The sequence below is a fragment of the Oncorhynchus masou genome, chromosome 27, assembly GCF_036934945.1.
Source record: "Oncorhynchus masou masou isolate Uvic2021 chromosome 27, UVic_Omas_1.1, whole genome shotgun sequence".
Lineage (NCBI taxonomy): Eukaryota > Metazoa > Chordata > Actinopteri > Salmoniformes > Salmonidae > Oncorhynchus > Oncorhynchus masou.
In genome coordinates, this window is record NC_088238.1 from 54,920,005 (window position 1) to 54,937,504 (window position 17,500).

Consider the following 17,500-nt stretch of genomic DNA (forward strand, 5'->3'; position numbering starts at 1 on the left):
AGAGGGAGACTTGGAGAGAGGGAGAGGGAGTAAGAGGGAGAGAGGGAGAGAGAGAGTAAGAGGGAGACTTGGAGAGAGGGGGAGAGAGAGTAAGAGTGAGACTTGGAGAGAGGGAGAGAGAGAGGGAGTAAGAGGGAGACTTGGAGAGAGAGAGAGAGAGAGGGAGTAAGAGGGAGACTTGGAGAGAGAGAGGGAGTAAGAGGGAGACTTGGAGAGAGGGAGACATAGAGAGAGAGGGAGACTTGGAGAGAGAGGGAGTAAGAGGGAGACTTGGAGAGAGGGAGACATAGAGAGAGAGGGAGACTTGGAGAGAGAGAGGGAGTAAGAGGGAGACTTGGAGAGAGGGAGACATAGAGAGAGAGGGAGACTTGGAGAGAGGGAGGGAGTTAGAGGGAGACTTGGAGAGAGGGAGACATAGAGAGAGAGGGAGACTTGGAGAGAGAGAGGGAGTAAGAGGGAGACTTGGAGAGAGGGAGACATAGAGAGAGAGGGAGACTTGGAGAGAGAGAGGGAGTTAGAGGGAGACTTGGAGAGAGAGAGAGAGAGGGAGACTTGGAGAGAGGGAGAGAGAGAGAGTAAGAGGGAGACTTGGAGAGAGAGAGGGAGTAAGAGGGAGACTTGGAGAGAGAGAGGGAGTAAGAGAGGGAGACTTGGAGAGAGAGAGAGAGAGAGAGGGAGACTTTGAGAGAGAGGGGGAGTAAGAGAGGGAGACTTGGAGAGAGAGAGAGAGAGAGGGAGACTTGGAGAGAGAGAGGGAGTAAGAGGGAGACTTGGAGAGAGAGAGGGAGTAAGAGGGAGACTTGGAGAGAGAGAGGGAGTAAGAGAGGGAGACTTGGAGAGAGAGAGAGAGAGAGAGGGAGACTTGGAGAGAGAGAGGGAGTAAGGGAGGGAGACTTGGAGAGAGGGAGAGAGAGAGAGTAAGAGGGAGACTTGGAGAAAGGGAGGGATTAAGAGGAAGACTTGGAGAGAGAGAGGGAAAGGGAGTAAGAGGGAGACTAGGAGAGAAGGAGACTTAGAGAGAGAAAGGGAGTAAGAGAGGGAGTAAGAAGGAGACTTGGAGAGAGAGAGAGAAAGGGAGTAAGAGGGAGACTAGGAGAGAAGGAGACTTAGAGAGAGAAAGGGAGTAAGAGAGGGAGTAAGAGGGAGACTTGGAGAGAGAGAGAGAGGGGGAGTAAGAGGGAGACTTGGAGAGAGAGAGAGAGGGGGAGTAAGAGGGAGGCTTGGAGAGAGAGAGAGAGGGGGAGTAAGAGGGAGGCTTGGAGAGAGAGAGGGAGTAAGAGGGAGACTTGGAGAGAGAGAGAGAGTAAGAGGGAGACTTGGAGAGAGAGAGAGAGAGAGAGAGGGGGAGTAAGAGGGAGGCTTGGAGAGAGAGAGAGAGGGGGAGTAAGAGGGAGACTTGGAGAGAGAGAGGGAGTAAGAAGGAGACTTGGAGAGAGAGAGAGAGTAAGAGGGAGACTTGGAGAGAGAGAGAGAGAGAGAGAGAGAGACTTGGAGAGAGAGAGGGAGTAAGAGGGAGACTTGGAGAGAGGGAGTAAGAGAGGGAGTAAGAGGGAGACTTGGAGAGAGAGAGAGAGAGTAAGAGGGAGACTTGGAGAGAGAGAGGGAGTAAGAGGGAGACTTGGAGAGAGAGGGAGAGAGGGAGTAAGAGGGAGACTTGGAGAGAGAGAGAGAGAGGGAGTAAGAGGGAGACTTGGAGAGAGAGAGAGAGAGGGAGTAAGAGGGAGACTTGGAGAGAGAAAGGGAGTAAGAGAGGGAGTAAGAGGGAGACTTGGAGAGAAGGAGACTTGGAGAGAGAAAGGGAGTAAGAGAGGGAGTAAGACGGAGACTTGGAGAGAGAGAGGTAGTAAGAGAGGGACTTGGAGAGAGAGAGGGAGACTTGGAGAGAGGGAGGGAGTAAGAGAGGGAGTAAGAGGGAGACTTGGAGAGAGAGAGAGAGAGAGGGAGTAAGACGGAGACTTGGAGAGAGAGAGGTAGTAAGAGAGGGACTTGGAGAGAGAGAGGGAATAAGAGAGGGAGTAAGAGGGAGACTTGGAGGGAGAGAGGGAGTAAGAGAGGGAGTAAGAGGGAGACTAGGAGAGAAGGAGACTTGGAGAGAGAAAGGGAGTAAGAGAGAGAGTAAGAGGGAGACTTGGAGAGAGAGAGAGAGAGAGGGAGTAAGACGGAGACTTGGAGAGAGAGAGGTAGTAAGAGAGGGACTTGGAGAGAGAGAGAGGGAGTAAGAGAGGGAGTAAGAGGGAGACTTGGAGGGAGAGAGGGAGTAAGACGGAGACTTAGGGAGAGAGAGAATTGCAGTCTGAATCCTTAACTGCCCTCTCGTCTCTCTAACAGTTCAGCATCTGGTTGCCACCCCCCAGTGGGACCCCCCTTGCACCACTGTAATGCCAGTAACACAACAGTATCAAACACCCCAAACATGGCAACCCTCCTCATGATTGTAGGACGTTTTCCGTCCGTTGTGATAGAAAACACTTCTGTCCTCTCCTCTGTCGTACTTTCCTTGTTTCAATAATAATCCCATTCCAGCCTGTTATCGCTCCAGATCAGCAGTGCAGTGGTGTTTCAAAGGGACCTTCCTCTATCTCTTTCTACCTTCCTCTCTCTCACCCTCCACCCCCCTCTCTTCCTCTCATCATGTTATCCAGGAAAGATAGATATTTCCTGATATTATCATGAGACAGGATCAGCTTCCCTTTCCCCCCCATCTTAACCTTAACCATTGGTAGGAGAAATGCTAAACTGACCCGAGGTCAGTGTTCAATGGAAAATGTTCTCCCTATAGTCCCGTGTAGCTCAGTTGATAGAACTTGCAGCTCTAGGGTTGTGGGTTTGAATCCCGCGGGGGACCAGTATGGGAAAAGTATGAAAATATATGTACTCAGTACTGTAAGTCACTACTGTAAGTAACCTCCTATAAGTCACTACTGTAAGTAACCTCCTTTAAGTCACTACTGTAAGTAACCTCCTTTAAGTCACTACTGTAAGTAACCTCCTATAAGTCACTACTGTAAGTAACCTCCTATAAGTCACTACTGTAAGTCACCTCCTATAAGTCACTGCTGTAAGTCACCTCCTTGAAGTCACTACTGTAAGTCACTACTGTAAGTCACTACTGTAAGTCACTACTGTAAGTCACCTCCTATAAGTCACTGCTGTAAGTCACCTCCTTGAAGTCACTACTGTAAGTCACTACTGTAAGTCACTACTGTAAGTCACTACTGTAAGTCACCTCCTTTAAGTCACTACTGTAAGTCACCTCCTTTAAGTCACTACTGTAAGTCACCTCCTATAAGTCACTACTGTAAGTAACCTCCTATAAGTCACTACTGTAAGTCACCTCCTATAAGTCACTACTGTAAGTCACCTCCTTTAAGTCACTACTGTAAGTCACCTCCTTGAAGTCACAACTGTAAGTCACCTCCTTTAAGTCACTACTGTAAGTAACCTCCTATAAGTCACTACTGTAAGTAACCTCCTATAAGTCACTGCTGTAAGTAACCTCCTATAAGTCACTACTGTAAGTAACCTCCTATAAGTCACTGCTGTAAGTCACCTCCTTGAAGTCACTACTGTAAGTCACCTCCTATAAGTCACTACTGTAAGTCACTACTGTAAGTCAACTCCTTGAAGTCACAACTGTAAGTCACCTCCTTTAAGTCACTACTGTAAGTAACCTCCTATAAGTCACTACTGTAAGTCACCTCCTATAAGTCACTACTGTAAGTAACCTCCTATAAGTCACTACTGTAAGTCACCTCCTATAAGTCACTACTGTAAGTCACCTCCTATAAGTCACTGCTGTAAGTCACCTCCTTGAAGTCACTACTGTAAGTCACCTCCTTGAAGTCACTCTGGATAAGGGCGTCTGCTAAATGACTAAAATGTAAACTCTATTCCCAGAGGCAACATGCTAAGGAGTACAGTCTACATTAAACCAACAAAGCACAAGAGAGATAATGTAATTTTGTTTGCAATAACAATGTTATATATATATATATATATATATATAGAGAGAGAGAGAGAGAGAGAGAGCGAGAGAGAGACACAGATATGTAGGCAGGAGAAAGAGAGAGAGAGAGAGAGAGAGAGAGAGAGAGAGAGACAGAGAGAGACAGAGAGAGAGAGAGAGAAAGAGAGACAGAGAGAGAGAGAGACAGAGACACAGAGAGAGAGAGAGAGAGAGAGAGAGAGAGAGAGAGAGAGAGAGAGAGAGAGAGAGAGAGAGAGAGAGAGAGAGAGACAGAGAGAGAGAGAAAGAGAGAGAGACAGAGAGAGAAAGAGAGAGAGAGAGAGAGAGAGAGAGAGAGAGAGAGAGAGAGACAGAGAGAGAGAGAGAGAGAGAGAGAGAGAGAGAGAGAGAGAGAGAGAGAGAGACAGAGAGAGAGAGAGAGAGACAGAGAGAGAGAGAGAGAGAGAGAGAGAGAGAGAGAGAGAGAGAGAGAGAGTGCCATCCACACCAATACACCAGCTCATTATAAACAGGTCGTTTCTACCACCTCCAACAGCTCTGTGGAATTCCTCACAGCCTCAGGAATAACTGATATTCCATCCTTTAGCAGGTCAATGTGAAGACATATGCAAGAGCACATAGACAGCGTTCAGATCTACAATAAACACCACAACGTCAACATTGGTGTCATGTCATCTTCTAGACGTCATGATTAGTCTCATAAAGGTTTGGATGGCCATAACTGTAGACATTCTTAGTGATCCCGTAGCCGACCTGCAGTACTGTGGCCCACAGCACCCCCTCGTGGCGATGTTGGATAACTGCACTTTGTTTTGAGCTTCATCCGACTCCACTTTAATTAGTGACGTTAATTGGAGAAGCTTACAGAATATTACTCTAGGTAATGGTTAAACCAGCCGCATCAGCAGCCTACTAACCAATAACACATCCACACGAGGACTCTAGAAGTGCTTTAGTCTTCGTATGTTGTTTTGCCTGGTTGTAGGATGTCGCTTGTAAAGTGTTGGTAAACTGCTGTGGGTTGTTTTATTTCGGCCACCATTTGTCACCTCTTCAGTAATTTCTCTCACTGTCGATTTCCTAGGTTGTAACCTCTTGTTTCGATGTCAGTGAAGACCTTTTTAACCTTTGTGTGACCTCTGACCTCTTGTCTGTACCAGGCTGGGGAGAAACACTACCACCCGTCATGTGCCCGCTGTGCCAGGTGTGAGCAGATGTTTGGAGAGGGAGAGGAGATGTACCTGCAAGGTAAACGGACCTCTCTTTCCCTCTCTGTATGTCTGCCTGTCTGTCTCTCTGTCTGTCTCTCTGTCTGTCTCTCTCTGTCTCTCTCTCTGTCTCTCTCTCTGTCTCTCTCTCTGTCTCTCTCTCTCTCTCTCTTTCTCTCTCTCTCCCCTGCTCTCTCTATCTCCTGCTCTCTCTATCTCCTGCTCTCTCTATCTCCTGCTCTCTCTCTCTCTCTCTCTCTTTTGTTCTCTCTCTGTCGCTCTCTCTCTCTTTCGCTCTCTCTCTCTTTCGTTCTCTCTCTTTCGCGCTCTCTCTTTCGTTCTCTCGCTTTCGCTCTCTCTCTCTCTTTCTCTCTCTCTCTCTTTCTCTCTCTCTCCCCTGCTCTCTCTATCTCCTGCTCTCTCTATCTCCTGCTCTCTCTCTCTCTCTCTCTCTCTCTCCTGCTCTCTCTCTCTCTCTCTCTCTCTCTCTCTCTCTCTCTCTCTCTCTCTCTCTCTCTCTCTCTCTCTCTCTCTCTCTCTCTCTCTCTCTCTCTCTCTCTCTCTCCTGCTCTCTCTCTCTCTCTCTCTCTCTCTCTCTCTCTCTCTCTCTCTCTCTCTCTCTCTCTCTCTCGCTCTCTCTCTTTACTCAGATAAGCACCAACAGCCTTCCATCAGCACAGAAACCTATCTCACTAATAGCCCAGCTGCCATAAAGGCATAGAGCTACAGAACATCTGGTCAATGCTAATGAATTGGATTACAGTGTTAGTGAATGTATCACCTCACGCAACATCAGCCTTGTGAGTCACCTCGTTTCTTATGTATTGTTCCTGGAGCACTGTTGCCGTACGTTTGTCTCCAGTCTGTGATTTACAAAAAGCCTGTCTCTCTCTCCCTGCAGTATGCTATCTGACAGATTTACTACTGGAATTAGCTTCCTTAGACTTGGGCTGCTATTAGCATATGTCACAGTGACAGGGAGACGACTGGGGATAGAACAGTCTGATGAGTCCCTGGCGTATTTTGGATCTCTCGTCTGCCAAACTCATGATGCTCTGTCAGGAACAACCGATGCTCTAGGGAAAGACTATGCTTTGTACAGTATGTGACATTTGAAATGGATGTATTTCATTGTATTTCTCTCTCTCTCCTCCCTCTCTTCTCTCTCTTTCTCACTCCCTTTCTCTCTCCCTTCTCTTTCTTTCTCTCTCTCTCTCTCGCTCTCTCTGTTTCTTCCTTTCTCTCTCCCTTCTCTTTCTCATTCTCTCTCTCTTTCTCCCTCCCTTTCTCTCTCCCTTCTCTTTCTTTCTCTCTCTCTCGCTCTCTCTCTCTCGCTCTTTCTGTTTCTCCCTTTCTCTCTCCCTTCTCTTTCTCATTCTCTCTCTCTTTCTCCTTCTCCTTCTCTCCCTCTCTTTCTCTCCCCTCCTTTCCTGTCTGTCAGGTAACTCCATCTGGCATCCTCCTTGCAGACAGGCAGCCAGACAGGAGGAGAAGAGTAAGGTGAGTTCTCTCTCTGAGACATGTTTGAAAATAGACTACCAGGACTAGTGAAGTCTCCATCCCTCTAAACAGAAACTCTCAGCCAGTTTCAGTCAAGTCTACGGGCAAAATGTCCCCTCCCCTTCTGAAATTCAAAAGATGCGAGCGCTTGCAAAATTGTGATGTGTCCAAATGATCAGTGATGAAAAGGTCTTGCATCTCACAGTTTGTCGACAGACACTACAACCATTTTAATGTTACGTGCATCTGTCCACAGGAAATGACTCTAAAGCAGCTCTACAGTTTAACTAAGGCTGTGTTACAGTATTGAATGAGGAGGCATACTCATTACAGTATAATGTTTAAACCTCATGTTGTATGTCAACTTCTATTCTGCCCCATTAGAGATGGGACTGTGTTGACTGGGACTGTGTTGACTGGGACTGTGTTGACTGGGTCTGTGTTGACTGGGCCTGTGTTGACTGGGGCTGTGTTGACTGGGCCTGTGTTATCTGGGACTGTGTTGACTGGGACTGTGTTGACTGGGACTGTGTTGACTGGCAATGTGTTGACTGGGTCTGTGTTGACTGGGACTGTGTTGACTGGGACTGTGTTATCTGGGACTGTGTTGACTGGGACTGTGTTGACTGGGACTGTGTTGACTGGGCCTGTGTTATCTGGGACTGTGTTGACTGGGACTGTGTTGACTGGGACTGTGTTGACTGGCAATGTGTTGACTGGGTCTGTGTTGACTGGGACTGTGTTGACTGGGACTGTGTTATCTGGGACTGTGTTGACTGGGTCTGTGTTGACTGGGACTGTGTTATCTGGGACTGTGTTGACTGGCAATGTGTTGACTGGGTCTGTGTTGACTGGGACTGTGTTGACTGGGTCTGTGTTGACTGGAACTGTGTTGACTGTGACTGTGTTGACTGGGACTGTGTTGACTGGGTCTGTGTTGACTGGATCTGTGTTGACTGGAGCTGTGTTGACTGGGCCTGTGTTATCTGGGACTGTGTTGACTGGGACTGTGTTGACTGGGACTGTGTTGACTGGGCCTGTGTTATCTGGGACTGTGTTGACTGGGACTGTGTTGACTGGGACTGTGTTGACTGGCAATGTGTTGACTGGGTCTGTGTTGACTGGGACTGTGTTGACTGGGACTGTGTTATCTGGGACTGTGTTGACTGGGTCTGTGTTGACTGGGACTGTGTTATCTGGGACTGTGTTGACTGGCAATGTGTTGACTGGGTCTGTGTTGACTGGGACTGTGTTGACTGGGTCTGTGTTGACTGGAACTGTGTTGACTGTGACTGTGTTGACTGGGACTGTGTTGACTGGGCCTGTGTTGACTGGGCCTGTGTTGACTGGGACTGTATTGACTGGGACTGTGTTGACTGGGACTGTGTTGACTGGGACTGTGTTGACTGGCAATGTGTTGACTGGGTCTGTGTTGACTGGGCCTGTGTTGACTGGGACTGTATTGACTGGGACTGTGTTGACTGGGACTGTGTTATCTGGGACTGTGTTGACTGGGAGTGTATTGACTGGGACTGTGTTGACTGGGACTGTGTTGACTGGGACTGTGTTGACTGGCAATGTGTTGACTGGGTCTGTGTTGACTGGGACTGTGTTGACTGTCCCTGTGTTGACTGGGACTGTGTTGACTGGCAATGTGTTGACTGGGTCTGTGTTGACTGGGACTGTGTTGACTGTCCCTGTGTTGACTGGGACTGTGTTGACTGGGCCTGTGTTGACTGGGCCTGTGTTGACTGGGACTGTATTGACTGGGACTGTGTTGACTGGGTCTGTGTTGACTGGGACTGTGTTGACTGGCAATGTGTTGACTGGGTCTGTGTTGACTGGGCCTGTGTTGACTGGGACTGTATTGACTGGGACTGTGTTGACTGGGACTGTGTTGACTGGGACTGTGTTGACTGGGACTGTGTTATCTGGGACTGTGTTGACTGGCAATGTGTTGACTGGGTCTGTGTTGACTGGGACTGTGTTGACTGGGTCTGTGTTGACTGGGACTGTGTTAACAGGGTTGACTGGGACTGTGTTGACTGGGACTGTGTTAACTAGACCTGTGTTAACTGGGACGGTGTTGACTGGGACTGTGTTAACTGGGACGGTGTTGACTGGGACAGTGTTGACTGGGACTGTGTTGACTGGCACTGTGTTGACTGGCACTGTGTTGACTGGGACATTGTTGACTTGGGCTGTGTTGACTGTGTTGACTGAAAATGTGTTGACTGGGTCTGTGTTGACTGGGACTGTGTTGACTGGGACTGTATTGACTGGGACATTGTTGACTGGGACTGTGTTGACTGTGTTGACTGAAAATGTGTTGACTGGTTCTGTGTTGACTGGGTCTGTGTTAACTGTGTTAACTGGGACTGTGTTGACTTGGACTGTGTTGATCTTGATTACCTGAACAAAGGGTCCCAGATCAGTGCTCTCTCCCCTTCCCCTCCCCAATGTAATACACCTGTCATTCCCAGAAGCAGGTCCGGATACAGGTCAATGACGTCCCTGAGCAGCAGGTTTGTGATGCATGTTCAGCCCAGACCTCCTCACCTGCACCCTCTGCATGGGGTTGACCCCATGACGCTTGACAGGCTTTACACTCGGTAGCTAGCCACGCCCACATTACCCTTGGGCTGATCATGTGATCCAACCCAAACAGTGACTGACAGTAGTAGTATGTTAATAACCAGGGTTTGGATCCATTCCATTTCAATTTAGGAGATGAATTAAGTTGAAATGGAATTAGCCCCATGCCTAACTCTAACGCCTGAATAGATGGTTGACGTGGATCACTTTGACCCACCTGAGCTTCACTAATGAACAACTCTACTGTGTCTGTCTGGCGTCCCAGTCACGGAATGTGTCAGAAGACTGTTTAGGTCACCACCGCTGTCACCGTGAATGATGCTGCGTGCTGTTTTTGACTAGAGGAGGCTGTTGTATACTTCTGTTGTCACACTGCTATTTGTAAACAAGGGCTCATAGTTATCCTCAAGTTAGTGGCATTGTTTCGAGAAACTTGCTGAGAGTCGAAATGTGAAGCGTAAGTTTTCAATTCAGTAGTGATTACATGTCTCTCTCTTTCTCTCCATGTCTACCTCTCTCTCACTCCTTTCTGATCATGAGTAGAGTTAACTCCTTGTTGTCTATCTTCCAGGTGAGCAGGACATCCTCTGAGAGCATCACCTCTGTCCCAGCCTCCAGTGCGTCTGGCTCTCCGAACAGGGTCATCTATGTGAGCACCACCTCACCTTGCCACTAGAGGGAGTCACAGGACAACAGAGGTCACAAACCCTGGTCCAGAAGAGCAACAGTGACTGTGTGCAGGGTTTTGTTCCAACCCAGCATTAAAACACCTGATTCAACTACATATGATGTATAGTTGATTGGTTGACTCACATGGGTTAGTGATGGTCTGGAGCAAAAGCCTGCCCATCATCCTGTAAATCAAATCAAATCAAATTTTATTTGTCACATACACATGGTTAGCAGATGTTAATGCGAGTGTAGCGAAATGCTTGTGCTTCTAGTTCTGACAATGCTGTAATAACCAACAAGTAATCTAACTAACAATTCCAAAACTTCTGTCTTATACACAAGGGGATAAAGAGGGGATAAAGAATATGTACATAAAGATATGAATGAGTGATGGTACAGAGCAGCATAGGCAAGATACAGTAGATGGTATCGAGACAGTATATACATATGAGATGAGTATGTAAACAAAGTGGCATAGTTAAAGTGGCTAGTGATACATATATTACATAAAGATGCAGTAGATGATATAGAGTACAGTATATACGTATACATATGAGATGAATAATGTAGGGTATGGAAACATTATATTAGGTAGCATTGTTTAAAGTGGCTAGTGATATATTTTACATTATTTCCCATCAATTCCCATTACTAAGTGGCTGGAGTTGAGTTAGTGTGTTGGCAGCAGCCACTCAATGTTAGTGGTGGCAGTTTAAGAGTCTGATGGCCTTGAGATAGAAGCTGTTTTTCAGTCTCTCGGTCCCAGCTTTGATGCACCTGTACTGACCTCGCCTTCTGGATGTTAGCGGGGTGAACAGGCAGTGGCTCGGGTGGTTGTTGTCTTTGATGATCTTTATGGCCTTCCTGTAACATCGGGTGGTGTAGGTGTCCTGGAGGGCAGGTAGTTTGCCCCCGGTGATGCGTTGTGCAGACCTCACTACCCTCTGGAGAGCATTACGGTTGTGGGCGGAGCAGTTGCCGTACCAGGCGGTGATACAGCCCGCCAGGATGCTCTCGATTGTGCATCTGTAGAAGTTTGTGAGTGCTTTTGGTGACAAGCCGAATTTCTTCAGCCTCCTGAGGTTGAAGAGGCGCTGCTGCGCCTTGTTCACGATGCTGTCTGTGTGGGTGGACCAATTCAGTTTGTCTGTGATGTGTATGCCGAGGGACTTAAAACTTACTACCCTCTCCACTACTGTTCCATCGATGTGGATAGGGGTGTGTTCCCTCTGCTGTTTCCTGAAGTCCACAATCATCTCCTTTGTTTTGTTGACGTTGAGTGTGAGGTTATTTTCCTGACACCACTCTCCGAGGGCCCTCACCTCCTCCCTGTAGGCCGTCTCGTCGTTGTTAGTAAACAAGCCTACCACTGTTGTGTCGTCCGCAAACTTGATGATTGAGTTGGAGGCGTGTGTGGCCACGCAGTCGTGGGTGAACAAGGAGTACAGGAGAGGGCTCAGAACACACCCTTGTAGGCCCCAGTGTAGAGGATCAGCTGGGTGGAGATGTTGTTGCCTACCCTCACCACCTGGGGGCGGCCCGTCAGGAAGTCCAGTACCCAGTTGCACAGGGCAGGGTCGAGACCCAGGGTCTCAAGCTTGATGACGAGCTTGGAGGGTACTATGATGTTAAATGCTGAGCTGTAGTCGATGAACAGCATTCTCACATAGGTATTCCTCTTGTCCAGATGGGTTAGGGCAGTGTGTAGTGTGGTTGAGATTGCATCGTCTGTGGACCTATTTGGGCGGTAAGCAAATTGGAGTGGGTCTAGGGTATCCAGTAGGGTGGAGGTGATATGGTCCTTGACTAGTCTCTCAAAGCACTTCATGATGATGGAAGTGAGTGCTACGGGGCAGTAGTCGTTTAGCTCAGTTACCTTAGCTTTCTTGGGGACAGGAACAATGGTGGCCCTCTTGAAGCATGTGGGAACAGCAGACTGGTATAGGGATTGATTGAATATGTCCATAAACACACCAGCCAGCTGTTCTGCGCATGCTCTGAGGGCGCGGCTGGGGATGCCGTCTGGGCCTTCAGCATTGCGAGGGTTAACACGTTTAAATATTTTACTCACCTCGGCTGCAGTGAAGGAGAGTCCGCATGTTTTTGTTGCAGGCCGTGTCAGTGGCACTGTATTGTCCTCAAAGCGGGCAAAAAAGTTATTTAGTCTGCCTGGGAGGAAGACATCCTGGACCGTGACGGGGCTGGATTTCTTCTTGTAGTCCGTGATTGACTGTAGACCCTGCCACATGCCTCTTGTGTCTGAGCCGTTGAATTGAGATTCCACTTTGTCTCTATACTGACGCTTAGCTTGTTTGATTGCCTTGCGGAGGGAATAGCTGCACTGTTTGTATTCGGTCATGTTTCCGGTCACCTTGCCCTGATTAAAAGCAGTGGTTCGCGCTTTCAGTTTCACGCGAATGCCGCCATCAATCCACGGTTTCTGGTTTGGGAATGTTTTAATCGTTGCTATGGGAACGACATCTTCAACGCACGTTCTAATGAACTCGCACACCGAATCAGCGTATTCGTCAATGTTGTTGTCTGACGCAATACGAAACATATCCCAGTCCACATGATGGAAGCAGTCTTGGAGTGTGGAATCAGATTGGTCGGACCAGCGTTGGACAGACCACAGCGTGGGAGCTTCTTGTTTTAGTTTCTGTCTGTAGGCAGGGATCAACAAAATGGAGTCGTGGTCAGCTTTTCCGAAAGGAGGGCGGGGCAGGGCCTTATATGCATCGCGGAAGTTAGAATAGCAAGGTCTCCTGGACCAGGGTTGTCCACTGTGCTAATTTGACTACAGTATTTCAACTGTGCTCTACCATTGTCATTTTGTCATGATCAAAGTGGTTGATATTTAAACGGCTGATTTGATGTGTTTCCTCAGGCCAAACTAGGAGATGAGATGATTTGATGTGTTTCCTCTGTGTCCCAGGCCAAACTAGGAGATGAGATGCTGGACTACAAAGACCTTGCTGCTCTGCCAAAGATCAAGGCGATCTACAACATCGACCGGCCAGACATGCTCTCCTACAGTCCCTACGTCAGCTACCCCTCAGAGGAACGACACTACGGAGAGGTAAGGAGACAAGGAAGGGAACAAGGGAGCTGCCTTCTCTCTCTTTCTCACTCTCTTTCTCTCTCACTCTATATTTCTCTATCTCTCTATATTTATCTCTCTCTATCTCTATATTTCTCTCTCTCTGTCTCGCTATATTTCTCTCTCTCTCTCTCTCTCTCTCTCTCTCTATCTTTCTCTCTCTATATATATATATAAATATATATATATATATAAATATATATATATATATATATATATATATATATATATATATATATATATATATATGGGATATATATACATATATATATATATATGGGATATATACATATATATACAGTGCCTTGCGAAAGTATTCGGCCCCCTTGAACTTTGCGACCTTTTGCCACATTTCAGGCTTCAAACGTAAAGATATAAAACTGTATTTTTTTGAGAAGAATCAACAACAAGTGGGACACAATCATGAAGTGGAACGACATTTATTGAATATTTCAAACTTTTTTAACAAATCAAAAACGGAAAAATTGGGTGTGCAAAATTATTCAGCCCCTTTACTTTCAGTGCAGCAAACTCTCTCCAGAAGTTCAGTGAGGATCTCTGAATGATCCAATGTTGACCTAAATGACTAATAATAATGATGATAAAAACAATCCACCTGTGTGTAATCAAGTCTCCGTATAAATGCACCTGCACTGTGATAGTCTCAGAGGTCCGTTAAAAGCGCAGAGAGCATCATGAAGAACAAGGAACACACCAGGCAGGTCTGAGATACTGTTGTGAAGAAGTTTAAAGCCGGATTTGGATACAAAAAGATTTCCCAAGCTTTAACATCCCAAGGAGCACTGTGCAAGCGATAATATTGAAATGGAAGGAGTATCAGACCACTGCAAATCTACCAAGACCTGGCCGTCCCTCTAAACTTTCAGCTCATACAAGGAGAAGACTGATCAGAGATGCAGCCAAGAGGCCCATGATCACTCTCGATGAACTGCTGAGATCTACAGCTGAGGTGGGAGACTCTGTCCATAGGACAACAATCAGTCGTATATTGCACAAATCTGGCCTTTGTGGAAGAGTGGCAAGAAGAAAGCCATTTCTTAAAGATATCCATAAAAAGTGTCATTTAAAGTTTGCCACAAGCCACCTGGGAGACACACCAAACATGTGGAAGAAGGTGCCCTGGTCAGATGAAACCAAAATTGAACTTTTTGGCAACAATGCAAAACGTTATGTTTGGCGTAAAAGCAACACAGCTCATCACAATGAACACACCATCCCCATTGTCAAACATGGTGGTGGCAGCATCATGGTTTGGGCCTGCTTTTCTTCAGCAGGGACAGGGAAGATGGTTAAAATTGATGGGAAGATGGATGGAGCCAAATACAGGACCATTCTGGAAGAAAACCTGATGGAGTCTGCAAAAGACCTGAAACTGGGACGGAGATTTGTCTTTCAACAAGACAATGATCCAAAACATAAAGCAAAATCTACAATGGAATGGTTCAAAAATAAACATATCCAGGTGTTAGAATGGCCAAGTCAAAGTCCAGACCTGAATCCAATCGAGAATCTGTGGAAAGAACTGAAAACTGCTGTTCACAAATGCTCTCCATCCAACCTCACTGAGCTCAAGCTGTTTTGCAAGGAGGAATGGGAAAAAATGTCAGTCTCTCGATGTGCAAAACTGATAGAGACATACCCCAAGCGACTTACAGCTGTAATCGCAGCAAAAGGTGGCGCTACAAAGTATTAACTTAAGGGGGCTGAATAATTTTGCACGCCTAATTTTTCAGTTTTTGATTTGTTAAAAAAGTTTGAAATATCCAATAAATGTCGTTCCACTTCATGATTGTGTCCCACTTGTTGTTTATTCTTCACAAAAAAATACAGTTTTATATCTTTATGTTTGAAGCCTGAAATGTGGCAAAAGGTCGCAAAGTTCAAGGGGTCCGAATACTTTCGCTAGGCACTGTATATATATATATATATATAAAATATATATATATTTCTCTCTCTCTCTCTCTCTCTCTCTCTCTCTCTCTCTCTCTCTCTCTCTCATTTCCTCCTCTCCCTCGCCCCATACACTGTGATTAAAGAGTGAGTGAACGTTCTGTGTTACGGATTTGGCTCTATCCATGACATCAGTTTCCCTCTTTGTATGGCATCCCTATGACATCACTATAACATCACTTGCCTTCCTTGTTTCCAGGGTGACGGAGAGAAGTCTCCTCGTCAGAGGAGGCCCTCCAGCCCCAGCTCCAACAGCTCCCTGGGGAAGTATGGAGGGTACACCCCTTCTCGCTCCCCCCAGAACTACAGCAGGCCGGGTAGGTACCCCCCCCTCCTCCCTCACCCCTCCTCCCTCACCCGTCAGCTAGCAGTAGTTTAAAAAAAAGAAAAAACACAGTGAAATGCGTTATATGATAGTTAATGTATAGTAGAAGTATTTAGCTATTATGAATATCATACGTTATTATAATGATATGCATATCTACAAATGTAGTCAATAATATGCAGCATTTGCATATAGTGCATGATGTAATTTTTACCATGTTGGGTCATATTCCAAAAAGTGCAACCTGATTTAGGTGTCATCTTGATTGGTTAATTCTATTACTTTAGAGAACACATGTTTATTTAAAGATTCTGGTTTTTTTTTCTTCACTGAATTTCCTGTTCCGACATTTTATGAATTCTCATTCCTTTCTGCTCTTTGAATGAGGTGGTACCATCACATAACATGGCATTACCACAGAATGTGTAAAGAACAGGATTTATCTACTATTGAGTGGGGGACAATACTATTGGCAGTGTCCTCTGTGCCCTAAAAAAAAACATCTTGTCCTTCTCCTCAACCACTTTCTCCTACAGGGGATCTTTATATGGCCAGTAAAGCAATGGGTAATAGATATGGCCAGGCACTTGACTCCAGCTCCCTCCCCCACCCCTCAGCCTACACAGGGGGGCCTAAGTACCTCTCCTCCTTGGCTAGGGACTCCTCCTCCCTCCCCATGGACTACTCAAGGGGTCTACCCCCCAAGTTCCCTGGGGGGCTGCAGGTGCCTGGGCCGTTGACACAGCCTGGTATGTCTCCCGGTGGCAGAGTCTCTCCTGGAGGCAGAAACTCTCCTCTGCCCCTTAACCCTACCACCCTGGCCGTGCTCCAGCAGCACAACTATGTGCCCTACTTCAGAGGTAGCTAGTCCCTCCCTAGCCCCTAGCACGCTGCCCTGGACCCAGGGGTCCGCTGGTATGGAGTGCAGTGTCCTTTAGAGTACATCTGTTCCATTGCTCTGATAATACTGCATGTCCTCCATCCCCGGCTGTGTACAAACATTCAACTAATCAATAGTAAAACAAACGGCAGCACAATGAGTCCCATAATTACTCTTTTAGACCTATGACCTGTGTGCTGTGTTTCCCACATATCTGCATGGTTTCTGCTGTGTTGGTTTGAAATAACAGTTTTACATACACTGAACAAAAATATAAACGCAACATGCAACAATTTCAAAGATTTTACGGAGTTACAGTTAATATAAGGAAATCAGTTATATTAAATTAAATTAATTTGTTCCTAATCTATGGATTTCAAATGATTGTGTATACAAATGTGACCGACTGGCTCAATTCGGTCTTTTGTAGCAAAATTTGAAATTGTGTTTTTTACATTGCATAAAAGTAGAGACTTAAAGCTACTAAATGGTACATCATACACTACAGTTGAGGAACAATGGGAAAGTAATCATGCTTTGAAAATTGATAAACTTGTAATTTGAATGTTTTGGTACACATGCTGGAGAGCTCTTCTTTGTCTACACACATTCAGCATCGTTCACACCCTCTTAAGCCTTTAGCCACACCCATCTCTTTAAGGATTCACCTGAGACCATGTGCTAAACAGAGTGAGTAAGGTAGTGTAGTAAACAACCAAAAATTTCAAGACTAAAGTCTGGTTTATACTGCGTCTATCGACATGTCTGTAGACAGTTGTCACAGTGACATCATGAACATTCTATTGTTGTCCTACATCAAACTTGTGGTTTAATGTCAGCACCCCCACCAACCCCTTCAGAGTTTCACTATTTTTCTCTGCACACAAGTAGGGTGTAATATTACCTCCTTCAGCCTACACGACGATTCCCCTACCCACACAGGTGTGACGTGTCAAACCACCTCCCTGTGCTTCCTCTCCCCCTTCTCCCCCTCATCCCCCCTCTGCCCCTCCCTCAACCCCCTAGGCCTCAAACAGGACCCCCTACTACCACCTGAATCTCAACCTAAGACGTCCCTGCATCTCAATTTACCTCCTCACGGTCACGGTAACGCACCAGATCCCCCTGGTCTCTATCTCTCTGTGTCTCTTTCTCCCAGTGTACTGCTGGGTTTTCTTGGTGTGCATCAAGGTTGTGTGTTGGGACCCCTTAAGTCTGTTTCTGCTTGCCCTTTCTATTGTCTGTGGAAGTTGTTTCTCTTTTTGTCTTCAGGTTGTCTTAG

The 17,500-nt window shown here is 46.5% G+C and overlaps 1 protein-coding gene across 1 annotated transcript in view; it reads left to right on the forward strand.

The window, feature by feature from the left end:
- ablim2 (actin binding LIM protein family, member 2) overlaps window positions 1–17,500 on the forward strand; it is a 109,128-nt gene that overhangs the window by 56,356 nt on the left and 35,272 nt on the right. Inside the window, exons 7-13 of the mRNA XM_064940745.1 lie at window positions 5,128–5,215; window positions 6,617–6,675; window positions 9,159–9,200; window positions 9,842–9,919; window positions 12,878–13,021; window positions 15,213–15,330; window positions 17,245–17,325. Coding sequence (XP_064796817.1) covers window positions 5,128–5,215; window positions 6,617–6,675; window positions 9,159–9,200; window positions 9,842–9,919; window positions 12,878–13,021; window positions 15,213–15,330; window positions 17,245–17,325 — 610 coding nt within the window. The remainder of the gene's footprint in view (window positions 1–5,127; window positions 5,216–6,616; window positions 6,676–9,158; window positions 9,201–9,841; window positions 9,920–12,877; window positions 13,022–15,212; window positions 15,331–17,244; window positions 17,326–17,500) is intronic.